The sequence below is a fragment of the Pistacia vera genome, unplaced genomic scaffold (genome assembly GCF_008641045.1).
Source record: "Pistacia vera cultivar Batoury unplaced genomic scaffold, PisVer_v2 Contig124, whole genome shotgun sequence".
Taxonomy (NCBI): domain Eukaryota; kingdom Viridiplantae; phylum Streptophyta; class Magnoliopsida; order Sapindales; family Anacardiaceae; genus Pistacia; species Pistacia vera.
In genome coordinates, this window is record NW_022195293.1 from 656,082 (window position 1) to 680,964 (window position 24,883).

At 34.9% G+C, this 24,883-nt stretch overlaps 3 protein-coding genes across 7 annotated transcripts; 1 reads left to right on the forward strand and 2 right to left on the reverse strand.

Moving 5' to 3' along the window:
• The first annotated feature begins 847 nt into the window (after positions 1 to 847).
• LOC116117961 (two-component response regulator ARR17-like) lies at positions 848 to 2,789 on the forward strand. The gene is made up of 6 exons (XM_031403943.1): positions 848 to 877; positions 1,061 to 1,169; positions 1,675 to 1,754; positions 1,875 to 1,952; positions 2,506 to 2,576; positions 2,660 to 2,789. The coding sequence occupies exons 1-6, from the start codon at positions 848 to 850 to the stop codon at positions 2,787 to 2,789; spliced, it is 498 nt and encodes a 165-aa protein (XP_031259803.1).
• A 305-nt stretch (positions 2,790 to 3,094) lies between these two features.
• Positions 3,095 to 3,864, reverse strand: LOC116117970. Its single transcript, XM_031403952.1, has 3 exons — positions 3,523 to 3,864; positions 3,366 to 3,415; positions 3,095 to 3,246 (listed from the first exon to the last, which is right to left on the reverse strand). Exons 1-3 carry the CDS (start codon positions 3,687 to 3,689, stop codon positions 3,095 to 3,097), a joined length of 369 nt encoding a protein of 122 aa, XP_031259812.1. The 5' UTR covers positions 3,690 to 3,864.
• Positions 3,865 to 4,714: 850 nt separating this feature from the next.
• LOC116118305 lies at positions 4,715 to 15,518 on the reverse strand. 5 transcript variants are annotated; one of them, XM_031404301.1, is made up of 19 exons: positions 15,434 to 15,518; positions 15,244 to 15,322; positions 15,134 to 15,156; positions 14,856 to 15,010; positions 14,129 to 14,215; positions 13,996 to 14,038; positions 13,779 to 13,867; positions 13,503 to 13,598; positions 12,597 to 12,648; positions 11,606 to 11,702; positions 10,813 to 11,026; positions 7,325 to 7,484; positions 7,191 to 7,228; positions 6,818 to 6,884; positions 6,632 to 6,730; positions 6,524 to 6,549; positions 5,451 to 6,414; positions 5,294 to 5,343; positions 4,715 to 5,174 (listed from the first exon to the last, which is right to left on the reverse strand). In XM_031404301.1, the coding sequence occupies exons 2-19, from the start codon at positions 15,283 to 15,285 to the stop codon at positions 5,023 to 5,025; spliced, it is 2,454 nt and encodes an 817-aa protein (XP_031260161.1). In that variant the 5' UTR covers positions 15,286 to 15,322; positions 15,434 to 15,518; the 3' UTR covers positions 4,715 to 5,022. The 5 variants fall into 5 exon arrangements, with proteins under 5 accessions (XP_031260161.1, XP_031260168.1, XP_031260172.1 ...); XM_031404308.1 differs by lacking the exon at positions 15,434 to 15,518 and having other exon boundaries at positions 11,606 to 11,687; positions 15,244 to 15,420; XM_031404312.1 differs by lacking the exon at positions 15,434 to 15,518 and having other exon boundaries at positions 6,818 to 6,878; positions 7,200 to 7,228; positions 15,244 to 15,420.
• Between the last annotated feature and the right edge of the window lie 9,365 nt (positions 15,519 to 24,883).

Genomic DNA, 24,883 nt, shown 5'->3' on the forward strand with positions numbered 1-24,883 from the left:
GCCAGAATCGGTCGGAATTTGGGCTGCGAAACTTTGATTTGTAGTGGCCTGCAATTAGGGGTTTATCTTTGGTGGGGGTATTTTCGTCTTAACAATAAATATCATTGTATTTAACGAAAATTATTAACGAAACATAATGTCTGGGTGACAAAGTGTCATTTTAAAAGTTCGTGGGTGGAAAAATGTCATTGGGTCATTATTTGGGTGGGAAAAGATGTTTACTCCTATATCTAATCCACACATGAATATTTAAAGAATCGTTTAACGCCGTAACCAATTTAAAGGTATTTTGAACGACAGAGGATAAGTTGATTAAAATCGTTAAAATTACACCCAAACTTTGACGTTCTGAAATCGTAGGTGGGTTTTTGATTTTTTTTCTCATTTTTAAATCTTGCTTCAATTAAGTCCTTGGACAGTGTGGGCTTCGACTTTCATTGTTTACCCTCTCTCTCTCTCTCTCTCTCTCTCTCTCTCTCTCTATTTTGTTCTCAGGCTTTACCTCATTGAGTTTGCTTTCACTATAACATTGGATATTGCTCTTTTTATAGTTTGAGCTTATACTTTTGTTATCGAATTCATTCCTGGTAATTGGGTTTAACATCAACCAAAGGTTCAAAGACAACAAAATATCAGGTCCATTATTTTATTTCAATTTCTTACTCTTTTTAAAGTATCAAAGAATGTATATAAGAGATAAACTATCACCTTTTTAAAAAAAATAAAATTAAAAAAAAAAATCTTTGGTGCATTTAATCATTTATTTAAAAAAAATGATGCAGGCATTTATCCGTTGTATTTTTAATGAATCTGCTCGAACACAATTCATTTATTTGCTGTATAAAAGATGAAAGGCACTGGCATACGCAGAGCAAAGGTAACAGGCCCCCCACTTATCACTAGTAAGCCTTGGCATAGGTTCGTAGATATACTGTTGTGTGTTTGTCAGAGAAACGTTTCTTTTGGCTCTCTTTTTGTCGTCTATGTACACGCTACCATTTCCGTTTCTTTGTTCACTTGCTTTATTTCTGTAAGTTTTAATTGTGCTTTTGCTTTGGAGATGGCTTCTTCTTCAACTGAAAAATTACCTCACGTTTTAGCTGTTGATGATAGTAGTGTTGACAGAAATATCATCCAACAGTTACTGCTCACCAATTCTGCATGTAGAGGTTACGTCTCTTACTCTTTTATTATATTTTTTTCATTACTCATTGTAATAACTCTTTATTCTTTGTCATTGAAAACTATGTATATGTTTTCTACGTTTTGGGTAAAATATATTTTCTGACATAAATCCAACTCAAAGAAAGTTCAACATATTTCTCTTTGGTTCATTGTGCTGGTGGGAAATTTGTTATTTTTCATTCTAATATGTAACTTAAAGATTGTTAAAACATTGAGCATAAGACTAAATTTTGGATCTATTGGAAGGTATGGTGTATCTCATCTCCTAGTCTATTCTTCACATTAATATGGTTGATTGTTTATATTAACTATATAAAGGATTTTGGGTTATTAATTTCCTTTATTGTTATTATTATTACTATTAGTCGTGAAGGTGATTGCTATTTTATAATTTATTTCTATTAATTATTAAAAATATTGTAGATCTCCATTTATTGTTGATTTTGGTAATAGTTTTTGAAAATAATAATGAATTTTGTGTTATTGTAGTGACTACTGCAGAGAACGGGGAAAAAGCGCTTGAGTTCTTGGGCCTTGCACACGGACAAGACTCCTGCACCTGCAATAGCGTGAGTGGCCTTTAGTTAGGACCTCCAATAATTGAATCAAACCCACTTCAATTCACACAAAATATTGATTTTTTTTTTTTTTTTTCCCATGAAAAGCTCATAGATCTTCTTGCCTTGCAGGACTTGGAGGTCAATTTGGTCATCACAGATTATAGTATGCCAGGAATGACAGGATATGAGCTACTTAAAAAAATGAAGGTAGGTAAATGACACAGAGAACTAAAAATTGGTTGTGTTCACTATTAATGAAGGACATTTCTTCTAAATAATATATTTTTAGTCCTTACACTCGATAAGTAACAAAAGATAACAATACTTTAAAGCTTATAATTGTGATCGCTCTCTATTAAATAACTAACAGCTATAATGGATAATATTTAAAACCAAACACTTTATAAAAAAAAAATAAATAAATAAATAAATTAAAGGATTTGGGTATTTTGTTTTGTAACAACAATATTGATTTTCACAATATAAATAAATGATTGTTGCGTAATCTAATACTGTGCTAAAAGGAATGTTTATGGAGTATGCTCTCACTTAATATGTGAAATACTCGACTCATGTTATTAATTATTCTGTTTTGCTTAATTTGTTAATTGTGAAGAAGCCTTTGTATGTAATCCAATTCATAATATATTGAGGTTTTGGAGAAGGGAACAATTTAAAAGTTTTTACCACAATTTGATACAACCGTGACCCCTTAAACCAAAGATCTCAATCTAATTTTTATTCTTGATGCTGCAAACAGGAATCGCCCACCATGAAGAACATACCAGTGGTTATATTATCATCTGAGAATAACCCCCGGCGAATTGAGCTGTAATTGCTTGGACACTCAAGATTTCTTTTACTATTTTGCCGAAATTACAAAATTTCCATAGCTTTTGTTTTTCCTCAAACAGGTGTAAAAAGGAAGGAGCAAATGGATTTTACAAGAAGCCCCTAACGCTGACAGATATTGATCAATTGGTATCATCTGTGAAAGGGCTCAGCTATCCTAGTAAAAAGAAGCATATAATTGCACGGGAATAATAAAATTATAAACATTCAGTAAAAGTATCGCTGAAGATTATATTTTATCAGTGTTTGAGAAATGATCGTTTCCTTTATCTTTCTGTTGGTACTTTCCCTGTCAGCTTATTATCATACAAGATCCTTGTGTGTGTGATAGACAGCATTAAAAAGTACACTTTGCTATGTACTATTTCCTAATACATTTGCTCAAACTTTAAGGTACTACATGCTCTACTTGATATATTACAAATTGAGTTTTCCTAAACCAATTGCATTTGTCTTTGAGTTCATTAATTTCAAAAGACTTGGGAAAGGAATTACACCTACTTCAGACTGTCCTGCCCAGATACATCCTTCTCTACCTCCTGCATACAAAGAAGCTGGAGAACATAGCTTTCCAGCATCACCACCGAGCTGGATGAATTTGCACAAATTCCTTGCCTCTTGCTTTCTTCAGGTCCTGAACCATCTAGATCTGTGTAAAACAAATTAAATAAGTTAAAGAAAAAAAAATAACACTTTGAGAGAATTGAGGATTATATCAACCCATGACACGAATGAAATTAAACAGAGAAAAAAATATATATTGGGTACCTTTATTCTCATTTTGACAAGGAAGATGAATTTCCATACTGTTTTTGTATCTATGTAATATCAACAAGGTAAACCTATGAGTATCTATGTAGTATAAATTACAGTTAGAAAAGAAGAATATTAAGGGCATGACAGTTTCTTGGCTAGTATAACATACTCATGATTTATACTGTCTTCAACTTTGTCAGGGATCTTCACAGATGATGATGTCTCCTCAGCGTGCTCAAGAGAGTTAGCTGTTTCTGGAGATTCCTTTAGTTCCAAAGTTCCATCTTCTGCTTCACTACATTCAAGAATCTTGTCCTTGGAATTTAAAGCATCCATTGCCGTTTTGTTTTCCGATAAAATGTAATTGTTCCAACTGCAACTTTGTTTACCAGACTCAAACTTGTCATGGTTGGCTGGCCGAGGTTTCGATTTAGTTTCCTCATATTTGCTAACATTTTCCTGGGCTAACAAGTTAAGAAACAGTATCTCTCCATCAGAACTAGCAACAGGAAATGACNAAAATGAAGGTAGGTAAATGACACAGAGAACTAAAAATTGGTTGTGTTCACTATTAATGAAGGACATTTCTTCTAAATAATATATTTTTAGTCCTTACACTCGATAAGTAACAAAAGATAACAATACTTTAAAGCTTATAATTGTGATCGCTCTCTATTAAATAACTAACAGCTATAATGGATAATATTTAAAACCAAACACTTTATAAAAAAAAAATAAATAAATAAATAAATTAAAGGATTTGGGTATTTTGTTTTGTAACAACAATATTGATTTTCACAATATAAATAAATGATTGTTGCGTAATCTAATACTGTGCTAAAAGGAATGTTTATGGAGTATGCTCTCACTTAATATGTGAAATACTCGACTCATGTTATTAATTATTCTGTTTTGCTTAATTTGTTAATTGTGAAGAAGCCTTTGTATGTAATCCAATTCATAATATATTGAGGTTTTGGAGAAGGGAACAATTTAAAAGTTTTTACCACAATTTGATACAACCGTGACCCCTTAAACCAAAGATCTCAATCTAATTTTTATTCTTGATGCTGCAAACAGGAATCGCCCACCATGAAGAACATACCAGTGGTTATATTATCATCTGAGAATAACCCCCGGCGAATTGAGCTGTAATTGCTTGGACACTCAAGATTTCTTTTACTATTTTGCCGAAATTACAAAATTTCCATAGCTTTTGTTTTTCCTCAAACAGGTGTAAAAAGGAAGGAGCAAATGGATTTTACAAGAAGCCCCTAACGCTGACAGATATTGATCAATTGGTATCATCTGTGAAAGGGCTCAGCTATCCTAGTAAAAAGAAGCATATAATTGCACGGGAATAATAAAATTATAAACATTCAGTAAAAGTATCGCTGAAGATTATATTTTATCAGTGTTTGAGAAATGATCGTTTCCTTTATCTTTCTGTTGGTACTTTCCCTGTCAGCTTATTATCATACAAGATCCTTGTGTGTGTGATAGACAGCATTAAAAAGTACACTTTACTATATACTATTTCCTAATACATTTGCTCAAACTTTAAGGTACTACATGCTCTACTTGATATATTACAAATTGAGTTTTCCTAAACCAATTGCATTTGTCTTTGAGTTCATTAATTTCAAAAGACTTGGGAAAGGAATTACACCTACTTCAGACTGCCCTGCCCAGATACATCCTTCTCTACCTCCTGCATACAAAGAATCTGGAGAACATAGCTTTCCAGCATCACCACCGAGCTGGATGAATTTGCACCAATTCCTTGCCTCTTGCTTTCTTCAGGTCCTGAACCATCTAGATCTGTGTAAAACAAATTAAATAAGTTAAAGAAAAAAAAATAACACTTTGAGAGAATTGAGGATTATATCAACCCATGACACGAATGAAATTAAACAGAGAAAAAAATATATATTGGGTACCTTTATTCTCATTTTGACAAGGAAGATGAATTTCCATACTGTTTTTGTATCTATGTAATATCAACAAGGTAAACCTATGAGTATCTATGTAGTATAAATTACAGTTAGAAAAGAAGAATATTAAGGGCATGACAGTTTCTTGGCTAGTATAACATACTCATGATTTATACTGTCTTCAACTTTGTCAGGGATCTTCACAGATGATGATGTCTCCTCAGCGTGCTCAAGAGAGTTAGCTGTTTCTGGAGATTCCTTTAGTTCCAAAGTTCCATCTTCTGCTTCACTACATTCAAGAATCTTGTCCTTGGAATTTAAAGCATCCATTGCCGTTTTGTTTTCCGATAAAATGTAATTGTTCCAACTGCAACTTTGTTTACCAGACTCAAACTTGTCATGGTTGGCTGGCCGAGGTTTCGATTTAGTTTCCTCATATTTGCTAACATTTTCCTGGGCTAACAAGTTAAGAAACAGTATCTCTCCATCAGAACTAGCAACAGGAAATGACGCCTGTGGCATGTCTCTTGACAGAGAATCTAACGATAAATTTGGTTTGGTTGGTCGAAGTTCAACCTTTGAGCAATTAGAGGAATCCTGATGGTTCATGTAACTAAATGGCTTGCGACATGTAAACTTCTCAGAAATAGAACTTTCAAAAGGCGAACATTTAACTGATTCGCCACATCTGGATTCCCCCAAAGATGACTTTGCATCAATATATGATTCATGAACACGAAATCCACCGAATGGATCTCCCATCTCTGGTTTGGATCTTGAGGCTGGAACTTTTGTGTCTGATGTTTGACTAGTAGTGACACCAGAGATTGTATCATGCTCAAACAACCAACTTCCCAGTTGACCAGATTTATCATGGAAACAAGAATTAGAGTGATGGAAATATTTCAACTTTGATGTGGTAGGCATAGGCATCCTTGTGCATTTTCCTGATCCTCGTATGGAACTTTCTTTTTGAACATCAAATATGTTTTTGGCTTGTGATTGTTTGGCATAAATATTCCTCGAACCATATATATCTACATGGCTGTCAACAGCATTCTTATGCCTTCTCCTGCATTCTCTTGCCGTAGAATTTGGTGGTGATCTATCAGTTGCCTCACCCCTTACTGGCATAAATGGGGAAAAAGAAGGATCTCTTTACTTAAAGGTTTAATGACATAGACTATGCAGATTAACAACGGGTCATCATATTGACTATCGATATCAATATTCAACCTGCACTGGACGAGCATGACTCTTCACTGCCATCAAGTTTACAAACGTTAAACGTGTGAGTCAAAGTGAAAAGAAATAATTATAAAAACAGTAGTTATTAACATCTACCTGAGCAAACTCAAATTATCCTTTGCATCTTCAGAGTAAGACCAACCTGGTTGAGTAATTACCTTCTTAAAATCAAAATTCCTTCCTACTGCAGGATACCTGCCATCACATGAAAGATAGAACACATTTAGTGTATCCTAAAGTTGCCCATGAATTGTCCCACTGGGAGATGCAGAACCACTATACCCCGTCCTCTTGGATGTTATGAAATCATCATTATTTCCTGATATTTGATGCTTCTGAAAAGGTGAATCTGATTTAAAGATAAACAAAAGGCAATCAATGGAAAGACTTGAGTGATCAGGTCTTATAAACAAGTAAATTAAAAGTGTAAAAGTTAACAAGAATAGTGATTATCTAAACATAAAGCACAATATTGATCTTGGTGAAAGATAAAGGGTAAGCCAAACTTCTGGTCCATAGAAACCAATAGAAAAGTGATGCAAGTTTAACATAAGAGAAAAGTATATTTTGAATTTAACAGAAGAGATCAATCAGCAACTACAGAAAACTCTGTTTCATTGATGTTTCAAGATCAATATAACGATAATGGAAGAACCTAGGATATTGTATGTGCCTGCTGCTTCCACAGAATCCCTGCACGGTTAGAACAGGTTTATCAAAAAGTTATATAGTAAAATTAGTAAAAATAGGGAACCAAAAAACAAAAAAAAAAGTTTTCTCATGGACTACCTATTCTTCTGTGAGTGAGGTTTCTCAAAAACATAATTTGACATTTCATTGTTTCCATATTTCATAAAATCAATCCTTTCTGTTTGATAGTGCCCAATCTTTCCAGATACATCATGTTTCTTCTCACAAAGAAAGTCTTCCTCCAGGACACTAGACTGAACTGTTGACAGAAAAAGTAAAAATAAATTAGCATCCAGAAATTAAACTTGCCCTAGAGAACAATGACACCTTAAATATATATTACAAAAAGTCACATAAATTATAAAGCCTAAGTTTCATCTCGAGAACCAAACTGCTTCTAGGTTATGATAAGCACATTAAAAAAATCTACCTGTAATATGATGAAGTGAAAACCCTCAAAATATCTATAGTAGTGTACTTTTTTTCTTTTTTCTAAACCACCATAGATAGGATAGTGTAATTATTGATGAATGGTTGGAAAGTATAATGTTCCTCAAGTAACAGTGAACTCAATTTAATTGTATAAATGAGATTTATATAAGAGAGCTTGCCTAAAATATGAAAATGATATTGTTATTTTATATGGTAGGATAACAATCTCACACATCATAGTGAATGCAATGTATTACCATATGGGGTATTAGATAGGTCTTGAAAAGCACATTATTCAGAAGTCTGCTCTCATACATAAGTATTAAAAGGGAATACACACTAATTAATTCAAAAAGAGCAATGAATTCATTTTCTCTCTAGCTACTTACAAGGAGTAAGGAATCTGTAAGCACCACAATACCTTTGGTATCCAGGGAAGAATTATGGGACATGTATCATAAAGATGATATTTATAGTCTATCATCTAAACAGACTATGATACATTGAGTCAATAAAAAGGTTGATTATTTAATCTAACACTAGTCATGTCAATGAATAGTGTATGGATATGTTTAGAATAATTAAATGAGTTTTAATCATGTTTCAATGAATTAACACATAAATTTTATTAGTTAGACATTACTATCATTTATTCTAATAGTATTTATGGATATACAACAGTTGAGGAGTATTTTTGTTATTCTTAGAAGGTTTAGGGCTTTTAGATAGCTTCTTATTCAAAGAGTTTGTTATTTACGGGAAATATATATCTACTATTTTGTTGACCCATATTGTTATGTCATGAGTTACTAGACATAGCATTGACAAATAGCAAACAAGATATTAGGAAATTCTAATATCCTATTCCTAGCCCAAAAGAAAAGCAGCAAACATTAAATGATAAATATATTCATGTCTGATATTATGTCTTTAGATTCCCAATCTTATTTTATGTTTGAACATACTGGATGACATGACTCAAATGACAAAAAATGGACTGTAGGATCAAAACAATTCTTTTTTTTTTTTTTTTTGGGGGGGGCGGGGGGGGGGCAGGGCACGGCGCGGGGGGCGGGGGGGTTCACCCGGGGGAAGGATCAAAACAGTTACACCCAACAGATTATCCTAAGTTACAAGGACTTTCGTTTAGGTTTTTGAACTTAAATTGACTGTGTGGGCTTGAAATAGCACCCTCAAAAACCCAAGGAAAATTGCAAAAAAGCTATCATCCGAAAACATCAGAAAGGGGGCACTTTCCGTAACACTGAATGGTGTTTTTGGTTGATAGGCATGAAGTGCCCAGTCGACTGCCCCAACATGATTCAACCACCGTAAGGGCACAGCCAACCAGTTTATGTTTAAATCCTTTTTCTTTCAATTAATAGTTTCATGGTTGACCAAACTCTAGAATACATGACTAGATAAAAGGTACAAAGCTTAAAAAGCCTACAAACATATAGTTTTTCACCAGAATTATAAATACATGCCTCTTAGACACATTACACACATTTGCAAGAGCACCAAAAATTTGGCTAGCATATTTTGAGGTGCTATGAATACATGTGAGATAATACTTGCCTTTTATTCATATCATTTTAACTTCTAACTTTAAGCTTGAATATATTTTGTGAGACTTTCATTCTCATCTCTCAAGTCTAATAGTTTTATCTTACTCCAAACCAAGCCGACTGATTGCAAAAGTAATAGATACACATAAATCAAGTCAGTTGTCTCTAGGATTATAACAACAGAAATAGTAGACGCCTACAAGCGTGGGCATACACTGCAGCGGTCAAGCAACATAAAGTCATTGTGCTTGACCTGTCTTGTTCTCTTTAATTATTAGATTTATAAATGTAGGGCATTCTTAATACGAAAGTAAGACTCTTCTTCTTTATACATCTGAGTTGGGAAGAGGTTTTAGGTCAATCCTTATTGATTGCTTTTCAATGGTTCAAGAAAAGGAACAATATCCTAATACGATAGTAAGACTCTTCTTCTTTATACATCTCAGTTGGGAAGAGGTTTCAGGTTAATCCTTATTGATTGCTTTCAAATGGTTCAAGAAAAGGAACAATATCCTAGTACCAACATAAGGGAGAGCGTTAAAAAATTTGAAGAAATCAAAGGAGATTTGGATATTAAATCTTAGAAAGCATAAGTTTAGAGATATGTTTATTTCCTTTTAGTGTACATCTATTTCCATTTATTGTGTATAAATTTAAGATATTACTCAGTTATTTTCTATAAACCTGATAGCTTGTAATCCTATTAAAAAAGAATACAATTCAATCTCATAACTGCTTCAATTTCTTATTTTCAAAAAATTATCACTTAGAACAAAATGCATTATGTTTTATATTTGTGTGAAGAGTCCTCATATCAATCACAAACTTAATTCAGCCCCTTTTTGAGTTTTCATACCTTGGACCGTCCTTCTCTGTATAAGAAACCAAAGTTAGCATTTTTATTTTTAATCCAAGTTTGCAGTTGATTTTTTTTTTTTTTTTAAATATTAGTAATTGAAAATGCCTCTTTTTTATTAATGTCAAGATAAGTAAAAACCAATTCATGTTACTCATTATTTTACTTGGAACCGTTTGTTTAAGTTGAACCTTAAATGCCATAAATTTTTATTACCATCAAAATATAATGAAAAAAAAGTCAAGCGAACATATAAACCAAACAACAAGAGAAAAGATAGAAAGATATCTGGAGAAGAATAAAAACGGAAAAAAGATGACAAAAGTTTTAATTAAGGGAAAAGAGAATGTGCAGTTATGATGACAAATAATTAGGCAAGGGCATAAGAGAAGTGGAATCGTATGAGAGAGAAGAAAGAACAAAATGAAAATAAAAAAAACTAGGACCTACATAATGCCCTCGATATTCAGTTGTACATAGGTTCAACATATGGTTCATACTGTTTTAAATGAAAACTCTATTGTCAAGATCATTGAAGTAGAAAATTCACCCAAGCTTAATTTTGTACTAAATTTTAGGTTATACAGATAGAGCTAGATCATATCCATCAACTGAAAAATTCCCTAACTATTCAATTCTTTATTAGTAAAATGCTATAAATCAAATTGCAATAACCAAATGCAGATAAATGACAGAACACAGGAAAGTTTATGAATAATTTGGAAACCTACCATCCCATAGGTCGTCATTGTTGTTTCCAATGCCGCAGAAGATACTGGAATCATTGAAAGATCTTTTCATTTTATTAACTTGGACTTCAAACGGTGTACAGTCACTGAAGACTGAATATTTCTGCTTCTGATTGCTACATGAATTTGTTATCCCTGTTGAAAACTCCAAATTGCTTCCACCAAGAGGCACACTTAAATCTTCCATCATCACATCCTACACTTACCACATCACACAAATTAGGTTCACATCTCCATTAAAAGTACCTCAAGGAGCTCAAGTTTAAAGTCTTGTAAGAACTAGAAAATATTCAATTCAATCAAAAGAAGATAGAGACCTAAGGAAGTCCAAAAAGAGATATCAACTAGCAACTCAACCCAACCTTCGGATTACGCAAAAGAATATTGTATTCTTGGAAGATTGTCTATGTGAAAATCAGATGCTAGAGATGATGGTGGTGTAGAATCAGAAGCAAAATTCTGTATTTTGTTGGAAATTTTTTATTGTTTATAGTTCTAGATATTTTAGTCTTGTTTTATTCAGATTTTATTTTCCTACTTAGGACTTGGTTATTTCTGATGTGAGCTGATTAGGGCTTGACCTAGGACCTTAAGTTGTTTCTAAGGAGACTTGGCTTAGTATTGAAATGATGAATATCAAGAAAAGCAATCCATAAGGAAAGGAAATTATTGTAGCACCAACATGGACCTTATGACACAACACATGGTATGGTTGTAATCAGGCCAATCAAGTGATATAATAAATTAAAGATGAATGCATTCAGTAGATTCTCACCACTTCAAGTTCAAGATCATCCAGCACATAATCTAAGTTCTTTGAGTTATGTCTCCTTGCAGCCTTCCGTGGTGATGAATATCTATAATGAAATATCCTGTACTCAGAGAAGACTCACTCAGATAGTGTCTGCATAATGTTTTGAATTTCTAGGGCTTCAGTTTGATACTGAGTTTTTAGTATAGCTCATAATTAGACATAGTTGAAGAAAGTTAGGTATGTGTCCAAAGGAAACATTTCAGATAAGGTAATAATAGTGAAGTTGAAAACAGGCCCAATACAGAAGGTTCAAGGGGAAATGGAAATGGAGATCAGAGTTCCAGCAAGTACCCAATAACATATGTACAAAAAAACCAAACCCATGGGGCTTCATGCCTCTGACAACCATTTTATAATAAAACAGTACTAAGAACTTAAGCACAATATTGGTGTAAGTACTAAATTCTACTTCACAACGAGTTTAAGTACTACCAAAAAAAAGGCAAAATTCCTAAAAGACTGAATCCTGGGATAAAATATTCTAAGTGTCAGCCTTACACACCATAACAAATACTTATAAACCAGTTGAGTTAGAATAGATATTTTCACGCAGAATTTCCATAGCTCAAAATTTGAGTTATTATGTTTGCCAATTTTTTGTCATCAAGTAGAGCAACTATTTGCTCAGTTGGCTTCTAACTTTTTATAGCATATCATATCCAGTAACCAGCAGTTCATGCCTCCTACGAAAGTTCCTATAAGATTTTGCACTTGGGATATTAGCTCTGTAAGTATTACAAAATATTGGATGTGTCTGATACAGGCAATAAAATGGCAGATAATAATGATTATTAGATTATAAAAAGAATTTGATACTCCAATTCAAAGATGCATTTGACCGGGGTGTAGTTTACTGAAAAGCGTTGTTGGAATTATTGTCAGTATCTGAATTTAGAAGTAGTTAGAAATAGAAGAAATCCATTGCTGAAAATGATTAATGCATCCCAGTTACCTTTCAGGTTGTGGAGAATGGACAGGAGTTTGTGTCCCCACTTTACCCAAACCTAATCAGCAAAGGAAGGCATTCAAGAGATTACGTGTTCTAGCACTAAAAAGCTCAATTTTACAGAAAGAGAAGCTTCATTACTTCAGAAAATGTAATTATTTGGAATTTTGAAATATTAACTGAAATGAAGAGCCACATGAATGAAAATAACTGCTCGAAACTATAATTGTTGGTTGCTCAAGAGGGTAAGGCATACTAAAATTACAAATTTAATATAAGTTAGGCGACCACTTAACCAATAAACTTAAGCTAATAGATGCCTAAGAATATTCTTCAAGCTTTAACATGCTCTGTCGCTTGCAAGACACATAATTCAAATATGAATCCCATCAACAAAGACAAATGCAACCTATTATAATTCTATCAATGCAATGGGAGATATTCAAACAGACGAACAATTAGCCAATTTAACTCAGATACCATATCAAGTAACTACTCAACCCAAAAGTTTTAGTTAACAGATATAACCCAATAATAGTATCTAGGCTCTAACATTAGGTATAAAAGAAAAATAAGGATATTAGAGTTGTATCTACAAAAGGTGACAATGTTTCAGAAACAGGTCAGTCTCATTGCTAGTATCCGGCTCCTCATTGCTTATTCTGGACCATTTAGAAGCTTCTCTGATTTTAAATATCAGTATCCCTTTTACTTGTAAAGATATATTCTCTTAATGTGAAAATAAATGAAAACCACAAACTTCAACAAACAGTATAATGGCTAGTAGTTTGTTTCTTATAACAAATAAATTGCCCACTAAATGAGTTGATTAATAATCCTAAAAATAAAAATTCTCCACTAAAATTTGAAATATGAAACTTTCCTTCAACTTCTGTATCAACAATGTCATACCTTCAACTGAAAATGCAACATGAGCTTCATGTATGGGACTTCCTTCCATATTGCCACTTGGTCCGTCTTCAGCAAGCAAATCAAAAACAGATGTCTCTGACAAATAAAAAGTTCAAAAGGATATAATTTTAAAACACTTATAATCACCAGCAAAGATAATAATAGCTGCAATAAAATAGAGGTCCAGGAAAATTTAGTGAGCCACCAGCCCTAAAATGAGAAGCCTAAAGTGTAAGAAAATAAAAACTTGTATGTCGTGAATGTTTTGATACTTACGATACTGAGAAGTTGTGTTCCAGAGGTCTGTTTTACAGTTGTCACCAGTAGAAGCATTACTATGATAATCAGGAGTGTAACACGAAGCACTGTGAACAGAAACATCAAAACTTAGTAAGTACAGCATGTGTCCTTGCAATAAGAATTATGTACATAATCAAAATATTAAGAGACAAAAATAAGCAAGAATTCATTAGTGTAGCCACTCAACACTCACTTCTTCAGGTATACAGTCTCCATCTGATAGCGTAATTGAGTTCCTGTTCAGCAAAATTGCATCGTTCATCAAAAATTAATATCCATTCAACCTATTAGTTGACAGGGTTACACAGGAAGGTTAAACTATACACCTGATTCCTTAACTTCAACAAAATCTTCAGCAGTTGCTGTGTTAATAAAGATTTCCGATGAAGCATTGACCTCCAAATCTTGCCTTCCTTATTTGGTTAAACATTTATATATCACATGAACAACAGGCAAAAACATCAAATGCAGAAATGCACCATGCCGTCAGACCAGAAATAACCATACGAGTTACAACATCACTACCAAACAAATTCTGCTTAATTTTCACCATTTGGCATTTGATGAAACAGTTAATCTCTATAAATAACGTACATTACGTAGGTGTTCCACATAATTGACTGATGTCATATATTAGCATCCTACCTCTTTCTCAATTCCTCAACTACTTCAGTCAAAAGGTACAGAAATTAATGGTTGTTTGGCAACTTTAACAAAATGAAATAAAAACTCGATTTGTTTATTTATAATCTGATATTGCAGATCAGAAACAATTTTCAGAGCTGAATATGTCAATGATGGGGCATGATCGATGGCAACACGTTTTGGCGTAAATGATGACACGACTTTTAAGCAATTGTATCAACACACTATGAATTGTTAAAAACTCAACACAACTTGCACAATTGATGCACCTTGTAAATGAAAAACATTAAATTGAATTTTAACCATTCAAATGCATTAACAAATACCATGTTCTTTATGTTTACATTATTTCACAAAAAAAAAAGGTTTTCTTTTGCATTCCAAACAATAGGATTTTAAAATATTTACCATTGGGACAAACAGAGTAGTGTTGTTGAGAAGATGTTGACAAGTTGAGCAAACTGAGAACGTCAAGGGATCTATGTTGTTTATGATCAACAGAGATGTCTAATCCAACGGTCTGCTGTTGTTGTCGTTTCCTTTGTTCAAAATATTGCTTTTGCCTTCAATTTTTCACAACAACAAACACACTATTAATTGCTTCCAACAACAAAATCTCACTTTACGAAAAAAAAAAAAAAAAAAACTAATAATAAATCAGGGAATATAGAAGGTTTTGCCGTTACCTCTTCTGTGTAGACTTTCTTGACTGAAAAAAATAGACATCAAGAACATCTCATAAATATTAGCCATTAAATTCACACAAATCAAAAATTCCAGAGATTTTTATACTCACAGATGCCACTTTTCGCCTCGATCCTCCCATCCATTGCAACATTGTCTTTGCGTAAAAGGTGCTTCGAATAACGGCTTATCTAAAAAGTGCTTCTTCTACTTAAAACGGGTTTTAATCATGTAGAAAGCTCGAGTTATAAACCTAATGCATAAAAATATACAGAATCTATAAACAGAGAAAGAAATGAAACCTTTGTATCATCAAAGAAAATTAAAAAGAGAAATCGGTGTCGTTTCGGGCGTTTCCCGCGATGTTGTGCTCGTGTGTTTCTTTCCTTTAGTTTAGCCCTCAATAGTTCGAAAATATTAGTCCCTGCATCTGAATACATTTATTTTATATTTTTTATAACCTATTACGAATTTTTAGAAGAATAGGTATTATCAACTATTAAGTGCCCTCCACCTCCCTTAAAGGTTTCGCGTTTCATAATTTACACCCCGACATGTATGAAAATCCCCGGTGTTTTTACTTTTTAGTCACTAATTGAGAAGATTTAACTCGCCAAACATCCCAAGTTTGAATTTCAAAAAAGACCCTGAAAAAAGTTTGTAGTTTTTTAACTTTAAAAATCTGAGGTGGCACACTTAAGTGTAACTAAACATGCAAAAAAAAAAGGGTTAGAGTGAAAAGATTGAAACATATAAGGGTAATAGTTAATTAATGGAAATTTGTTTAAATTTTGAAAATTAAAAAACGACCACCCTCACATTCAAAATCGCTAAGTCGAAGGAAGCCACCCAGAAAACAACCGATGAAAACACCCCATCTCTCTACGATTTTCGGTGATTAAAGTTCCCAATTTCCAGCTAATATTTGATCTTAAATCTTTGTATTGCTATTAATTACACAAAAATCATGGCTAATATTAACAAAAATGAGGAAAACCCAACCCCACTCCAAATCCTAGAGTCCGACGGCGGCGACTGTTCAAAGGTTGTCGAAGAAGACGCTTCGATGGATCATCTAATGAGTGAAGCTGGTCCAACAGTAAAGGACACGACGGTGGCACAAGAACAGACAGGAAAAACTAAAAATGGTTCTGAAGAGGAAGACGTCAGCGAGAATTCAGGTGAGGAGGAGGATGCCGATGAAGAAAAGGTTCATTTTTTACCATTTGATGAAAAAATTATTGGTTTGTGCAAATTTGGGGGATATGTTGGTTTTGATTGTTACGGTGGTTGTGGTATTTTGTCGAGTAGTTGGTGGGCATTGGGGAGTGGCTTTGTTTAGGCTCTAGAGGATGGGAGAAGCAAGGGAAGTCGTAGAGAGGTTGTTTGTGGGAGGTTAGAGGGTTGGGGATGGCTGAATAGGGGGGCTAAATAGGGAGGTTGGCCACGCACGACAGCGCACACAGATGTGCATGTCCAACCCTGCAATATGTAGGGCAGCCCCCCTTATTCCACCCACTCCTGCCATCCTCAGCCATCGAACCTGCCACAACAGCCTTTGTAGGGCTTGCATTGGCTTCCCCAGTCCTCTCGAAGCCAAAAACACTTACTCCCCGATGCCCTCGATGCCTATATCCCCCAGATTGGCAACCTATTGATTGTTTTGGTTTTTTTTTTTTTTTTTTTTGTTGATATTTAGTTTATATCGATTGTGCAATGTTTATGAAGCATAAATTATAAAGACTATGGTTGGAGGTTGTAAGTGATAGGATACCATACTTTCTCGTAAGGGTGACGGTTAGGTCGAGTTGGCAAGTGTTTATGAGAATAAAGGATATTTTAAGTGAACAAAAGAGAGGTATGGACCCATTCAAAGATTGTTGTTTCGATCATTTTGTGGACATAGGAGACAGTTGGAATAAGGCGTTTCAGGGGCAGATAGTGCATTATATGTTGTTGCACTCAGTTAAAAGCAAAAAAAAAAATTGAAATGTGGTTTGTGGTGGATGGAAAGCCATTACGTTTTGGGATGATGGAAATTGCCTTGATGACAGGCCTAAGATATGGGGCATTTCCAAAAGAAGAAGAGCAAGAGAGAATAAATAAGAGTAGGGTAGTTGAAAACTTGGTTAGAAAGGTTTTGGCGAGGCAGTCGTCTATTACGGCACACGATTTAGAGGAGAGGTTAAGAGAATATAGGTATACCTCTTCAGAGAAGTTTAAGATATGTCTAGTATAGCTCTTGCATTCCATCCTAATGGCTTGTGACTCAACAAAAGCCATTAATATGGATTGGGTGTGGTTTGCAAGCAACCAGGAGTTCTTTAATGCTTATCCATGAGGAAGGTCATCATTTCAGCTACCCATTGAGTCCTTGCGCGGAAAAGACATAGCGATAAAGCACCGCCCATATGTCGAGAAGGAGAGACAAGTGCTTACAATTTGTTTGGCTTCCCATGGGCAATGCAGGTAAATATTAATAGTTTTTTGTTATATTTTTGTATTATATGTGTTTTAATTATGATATAGACTCTTTTTTTTTTTTACAAGGTAGGCTTAGATGTATGAGGTCATCCCTATCCTGGCTAAGGTAGGGGGCAAAAGAAGACTCGGATGAGCCACTACAATTTCTTAGGATGTTGCAATGGCACACCGAGAAGTGTGCCCAATAGGACTATGACAAAATAGAAATGGAAATTCAAGTGGCTCGGGTAAGATTAAAAGATTAATTTTTTGAATATGCACTTACTTTTAAATGTGGCTTAAATTTGATTGATTTTTTTTCTTATTGGAGGGAGTCGTCTGTCCCTTCCTCACCCCTACTAGGGGTGAATTGGGTGCATAGTATGTTACATCGTTCACAGCATTGGACGATGTAACAGATGAGGGGATAGACCGCCAATGAGGGACATAGAAAAGGACACACATTTGAGTACAGCTGCAAGGCCACTGCTTGAGCATGTGTTTGAGGCTAGGAGGATGAAGCTCCAATCGGGGGGAGGAGAAGAAGGAAGATGTAGAGGTTCATACGCCTCCACCCAATTGGCAAACTGGTACAACAAGTAACGATTTGCCAAGGTGTCAGGAGAATGGGGTGGTTGACCTCATAAACGGTCTCTTTGACAGTTTTACAACTACTATTTATGAGAGGTTTGAGAAGATGGAAGACTAGATGAAAAAGGTGGCGGAGAAAGTTGATAAGGTGGCAGAGAAAGTTGATAGGATGGAGGAGGAAGTTAGTGGGGTATTGAAAGTGGTTGAAGTGCAACCTTAGCATAGAAGAGAGAGCCGAAAGAGTAAGCACATAAAATCTCCTTGCGTAGCAATAACGTATGGAAAGAAGAGGAGAACGAAGAAAAAAAAATGATGAAGTCCATGAAAGTGGAGAAGCAAAAATGGAGGAGGGTGAGGAGGAAGTGGGGAAGTCAAAATGGAGGAGGGTGAGCAGGAAGGCGGAGGAAGTGGGGAAGTCAAAATGGAGAAGGGTGAGAAGGAAGGCGGAGGAAGTGGGGAAGTCAAAATGAAGGAGTTAAAGGTCGATTTATATAGGCCAATAGATGCGGAAAAGCAAAAACTATTCTATGCATATTACAATGAGAAAGGAAGTGATGGTTGTGTGAAGTGCAAGACTAGGGATTATCCTCGGGAGTGGTTTGAAAAGATGTTGACAATGGGCAGGTGACTTGACAACTCAGTGAGTTATTTTCCCGTATTTTTCCTTATTTTTACTTATGTTTTCCATAAGGTATTGTATACTGAATCGCCTAAGCGTTCTTTTTTTTTTTTTTTTTAAGAAGGTCGCTTAAGCGATCTATTAAAACAAAACAATCTACCTAAGGAAAAATCGTTCTACGGTGTTTGAATAGACACTTATCATGTTGTTTTGATTTGATGCGGCACATTGATGAGGTATTGTCACATATGAGGTTGTGACAAAGCACTAATGGTGATATTTTGTATCTGGAATTTGCCATCACCGATGTGGCCTTTGGCTAAAGCCTAGCAAGTACATATGACACGTTAATGAAAAAAGCCAATCGTAGAGGTGCAACAAAAGGAGGCAAGCAGAAAAGAATGGTCGTTGAGGACTTCAACATTGTCCTTGTTGATTTTTGATTTGATGAGAGGATAATGTAGTATGTACGGGGGGAAATGCCCAAATATGACAACAGTTGGGTAAACGTGAAAAGAGTATACTGCATCGTGAATATCAAAGATATGCATTGGATAACCGTTGTTTGGTTACTGGAGGAGGCCTTGCTAACAGATCCTTGATTGCAACCCAAGTATTTGTCAAGAGAGGCAGTTGGACATGGAGATGCAACCGTTGTGTACATTGTTCCCACGGCTATTGCAAATAGCAGGATGTTTCAGTACTTGGGTGAAGAACTATTAACAGAAAAGTGGCTACACAAGCACGTTCCCATCCCAACAAATGATGCAAGGCAAATTTTGTATAAAACTTACATAATACAATTGTTTTATAAGCTGATTCTAATGCTAATGTCTTCCTTCTATTGTGTTGCTAATTGCGAGGCATATGCACTAAAATTTATTGAGTTTGACATGACCAACACCCCAATGGACAGCTTGAATGATGATACAATGAGCAACTTTCGGGAGTGCTTGGTTGTTGAGTGCTTCCATGGGCATATGGATCCTTTTTGATTGACCATAACCCAATCCAAGTCATTATTGATGTTGTCATGAATAGGTATGGAAGTTGGACTTAGAGTTTTGTAGTTTATGTGAATTGCATTTCGTATTGGGTTGTCTTGAATTGGATCAGCTGGTGTTGTTAGGCGTCAGGCTGTTGATAATTGGGTTGTGGTGCATTAAACTGATATTATTTATGCTTTGTTGTCAAGGCCAAGGCTAGATAATGATATAAGTGGTGTTGTAGAAGACGACGAAGAAGTTGCTGCTGCTACTATTGATGTCGAAAGGGTGCTGGATAATTTTGGAGGATGGGGAAGTGGCTGAAGACAATGATGAAGGGGGAGGATGGAGGCTGTCAACGTTGCTTTTATTTTGGGTGTATGTAGGACATTTATTTCTTGTTTATAATGTTGTATTTTCATGTAATTGACACATTTTAGATTTATAGAAGAGCAATTCAGTATTTCTTTCCCTCTTTTAACTTTCAGTTTATTTAGTAATCTTGTTAAATGGAATTTGTATGTGTTGATGCAAATAGGTTATCAAATTGAGGAGAAAATATGGAATTAATGTGTTGATGCAATTAGGTTTTCAAATTGAGGAGAAAAGATGGAATTAATATGTGTTGGTGATTTTAGGTTGTCAACTTGAGGAGAAAAGATCGAATTAATATGTGTTGGTGATTTTAGGTTGTCAAATTGAGAAGAAAAGATGGAATTAATATGTGTTGGCCATGATCGCTTAAACGACGTTGGATATCGCTTAAGCGATAAAGGGTTATCCTTACTAGATTGCTTAAGCGAGACCTAGAATCGTGTAAGTAAGACCTAGAATCACTTAAGCAATCATGCACTTTGGATGATCTTTATTCTTCCTTTGACTAGATCGCTTAAGCGATCAAGACTAAATATACTGGATCGCTTGGGCGATTGTGCACTTAGGATGATCTTGATTCTGCCTTTGACTAGATTGCTTAAGCGATGTATGTTATCGCTTAAGCAACCGAGGCTAAATATATTGGATTACTTAAGCGAAAACTGGATCACTTAAGCGATTGTGCACTTGGGATGATCTTGATTCTGCCTTTGACTAGATCGCTTAAGCAATGTATGATATCGCTTAAGCAACCAAGGCTAAATATATTGGATCACTAAAGCGAGAACTGGATTGCTTAAGCTATCGTGCACTTGGGATGATCTTGATTCTGCCTTTGACTGGATCGTTTAAGCGATATATGGTATCACTTAAATAACCAAAGCTAAATATACTGGATCGCTTAAGCGAGACCTGCACTTGGGGTGAACTTGATTCTGCCTTTGACTAGATCGATTAAGCAATGTATGGTATCGCTTAAATGACCAAGGCTAAATATATCGGATTGCTTAACGAGCATGCACTTGAGATGACCTTGATTTTGCCTTTGACTAGATCGATTAAGCAATGTATAGTATCGCTTAAGCGACCAAGGCTAAATATACTAGATCGCTTAAGCGAGACTAAATTACTTAAGCGATCGTGCACTTGGGATGATCTTGATTCTACCCTTGACTAGATCGCTTAAACGATGTATTATATTGCTTAAGTGAGACCTAAATCGCTTAAGTGATTATGCACTGGGGATGATATTGATTCTGCCTTTGACTAGATCACTTAAGCAATGTATGGTATCGCTTAAGCAACCAATGCTAAATATACTGGATTGCTTAAGCGAGACCTGGATCACTAAAGCGATCGTGCACTTAGGATGATCTTGATTCTGCCTTTGACTAGATCGCTTAAGCGATATATGGTATCGCTTAAGCGACCAAGGCTAAATATACTAGATCACTTAAGCAAGACTTGGAATCACTTAAACAATTGTGCACTTGAGGATGATTTTGACAATAATTGACCTTAGTCGCTTAAGCGACGAAGGCTTATATACACTGGATCGCTTAAGCAATCTATTTTTTTTTTTTTTAACTAACGTTAATGTTAACTTCGAACGTTCACAACATCACAAGATTCGGTAGAAAAGAAGCAAATTAGGCTTGATCGCTTAAGCGACATCGGTTATTAACACATATTGAGTTTTGTGTTATAGCATACTAGTGTGACACGTTAGTAGAAACGTACCTCATTTCACAAATGAAAAGAACTAACAAAAATAATAGAATAACAATAGATCATTCAGTTTTATGTACGGTGCTCACTGACAAAGACCCCAATGTTATTTTCACATTCTATTGAAATGAAAAAAATAATTAATAATAATAAATATTAAATAAATGAAAAGAACTAACAAAAATAATAGAATAATCGTAGATCATATAGTTTTATGTACGGTGTTGTAACTCTATAAAACTATCTGCACAAACAATCTTTTGACTGGTCATTCAAACTTCTTTTAGTCCTTGAAATAACAACTCTTTTTAAAATCAGACCGAGATGAATCTTAAAAAAGTGTAATATTCATCAATGCTCTAAAAATTTCACTGTCTTCTTCTTCGTCCATATCTCAACTTTGAAGCCATTTTCTTGCTCAAACTCTTAATATCTTTATGTTCCGAAAAAAGAAGAAGATCTCTTCACTAAGCTTGCATGGTTTTGTAGTTCTCTTTTACCCAAATCTCTACCCTTGAATTAGAGAATGAATTATTCTAAGTACAAAAAGAAATTAGTCCTGATCGCTTAAGCGACGTGGGCTACCGCTTAAGCGATCATGGATTATGTATACTAGATCGCTTAAGCGATCTCTTACATCGCTTAAGCGATCTCTTACATCGCTTAAGCAATCGTGTATTTGAGAATGAAATATTCTACGTACAAAAGGAAATTAGCCTTGATCGTTTAAGCGACATGGGCTATCGCTTAAGCGATCATGGCTTATATACACTGGATCACTGAAGCGATATTGGACATCGCTTAAGTGATCTTGTATTTAATATCGCTTAAATGATCCTGTATACTGGATCACTTAAGCGATCTTGTATACTAGATCACTTAAACGATATCTGATATTGCTTAAGTGATCCAGTATTTGAGAATGAATTATTCCAAGTACAAAAGGAATTTAGTCTTCATCGCTTAAGCGATGTGGGCTATCGCTTAAGCGATCACGACTTATGTATACTAGATAATGCATGATTGCTTAAGCTTTATTCTAAGTCATTTAAGCGACCAAGGCCAATTTTCTTTGTACTTCACAATTCCTTCTCAAATTCAAGATTGCTTAATTGATGTGGGATCTCGCTTAAGCGACCCTATATAGATAAGTCGTGATCGCTTAAGCGATCAAGACTTTTTTATTTTGTACTTGACAATAATCATTCTCAAATACAAGATCGCTTAAGCGATGTGGGCTCTCACTTAAGCGATCTAGTGTGCACAAATCGTGATCACTTAAGCGATATCCCACGTCACTTAAGCGATCAAGGCTAATTTCCTTTTGTACTTAGAATATTTCAATCTCAAATACAAGATCACTTAAGCGATGTAAGAGATCGCTTAAGCGATCCAGTATACATAAGTCGTGATCGCTTAAGCGATCAAGGCTAATTTATTTTTGTACTTAGAATAATTCATTCTCAAATTCAAGGGTAGAGATTTGGGTAGAAGAGAATTAGATAACCATGCAAGCTTTGTGAATAGATCTTCTTCTTCTTTCTTCGAAACATAAAGATATTAAAAGTTTGAGCAAGAAAATGGCTTTAGAGTTGAGATATGGATGAAGAAGAAGACAGTGAAATTTTCAGAGCATTGATAAATATTACACTCTTTTGAGATTCTTCTCGGTCTGATTTTAAAAAGAGTTGTTATTTCAAAGACTACATGGAGTTTGAATGACCAGTCAAAAGATTGTTTGTGCAGATGGTTTTGCAGAGTTACAGCACCGTTCATAAAACTAAATGATCTATGGTTATTCTATTATTTTTGTTAGTCCTTTTCATTTATCAAATATTTATTAGTATTAATTATTTTTTTTCATTTCAATATCCTAACCCCCATTAACTCCAAACCCACCCTCTCCACCCTAAACTATTGCAACCAACTAGCCTGCAACAAATTTCAAATTCTATTACAAATTTCAAGCTCTATCCATGTCAATCAGTTTGAAAGACAACTCATACAACAAGTCTTCAAGGTTGGCCTTGGCAACTCTCTTGATTCACTAATAAGTCTTCAACAGTTGACCTTGGCAACTCTCTCGATTCACTAATACATCTTCAACGGTTGGACTTGGCAACTCTCTTGATTCACTAATAAGTCTTCAACGGTTGGCCTTAACAACTCTCTCGATTTCATCCTTTTTCTTAATGGCATACCTAGAAATACAAGGACATAAAATCAGTTTAATGCACCACAAAAGATTGACATTCAACCAAGAGAAACATAATAAGTTCATCAGATCGCTTAAGCAATCTGGTGATCACCAGATCTGGGAAGCAGAAGATCGCTTAAGCAATCTACTGTCGCTTAAGCAATTTGGTGTTCACTAGATCTGATATGAGTAGCAGATCACTTAAGCGATTTGTTTTTATCTATAGATCTAAAGGCATGTTGCTTGCTTGCTTGCTTGCTTATGATCGATTCGAACCTAATTTTCTTGATTTGCATGTGATCGATTCTAGCAACTGCTTTTCTTGTGGCCAGGTTGCTTGCAAATTGAGCACTTATTCATCCTCCGAGGAATCTCACAAACTGATGGAATAAGCTTAACTCTTTTCTGCCCTTTTCTGTCTTCTTGATTGGTGGATGAATGATAATGTCAAGCAACTCTGGCGGCACTGAAATTGGATATATAGTTTCTGAATAAGCCAACATGTAGTTGTTTGCCATATAGAGAGGGAAGCAAAGTTTTATGTAAATTCTTGAACCAAAATCCAGCTTACGTTGTTGTTTCAATGCTGCTAGTGCATGAGGACATGGTAAACATTGAATGTCAAGCACTTTACAGCTACAAGTTTTACTAAGAATGTTAATGAGGGCATCCAGACCACAACTGTGCACGGTAAACTCTTGAGCATTGAGAGGATAGGAAAACAGTGCATTTGAAAGTTCCATATGTTCTCACAATAATTTTTCAACTGATGGAACAAGGGTTGCGGTAAAAT

Coding starts and splice junctions, on each gene's coding strand:
- LOC116117970 (XM_031403952.1), bottom strand. CDS start 3,689: ATGGATGCTTTAAATTCCAAGGACAAGATTCTTGAATGTAGTGAAGCA. Junction 3,416..3,522: donor GAAGACAGTATAAATCATGA/GTATGTTATACT, acceptor GATATTACATAG/ATACAAAAACAGTATGGAAA. Junction 3,247..3,365: donor TTGTCAAAATGAGAATAAAG/GTACCCAATATA, acceptor TGTTTTACACAG/ATCTAGATGGTTCAGGACCT.
- LOC116118305 (XM_031404301.1), bottom strand. CDS start 15,285: ATGTTGCAATGGATGGGAGGATCGAGGCGAAAAGTGGCATCT. Junction 6,550..6,631: donor GATAATTTGAGTTTGCTCAG/GTAGATGTTAAT, acceptor ACTTGATGGCAG/TGAAGAGTCATGCTCGTCCA. Junction 5,344..5,450: donor GAAGACAGTATAAATCATGA/GTATGTTATACT, acceptor GATATTACATAG/ATACAAAAACAGTATGGAAA.
- LOC116117961 (XM_031403943.1), top strand. CDS start 848: ATGAAAGGCACTGGCATACGCAGAGCAAAG. Junction 1,953..2,505: donor AGCTACTTAAAAAAATGAAG/GTAGGTAAATGA, acceptor TGCTGCAAACAG/GAATCGCCCACCATGAAGAA. Junction 2,577..2,659: donor AACCCCCGGCGAATTGAGCT/GTAATTGCTTGG, acceptor TTCCTCAAACAG/GTGTAAAAAGGAAGGAGCAA.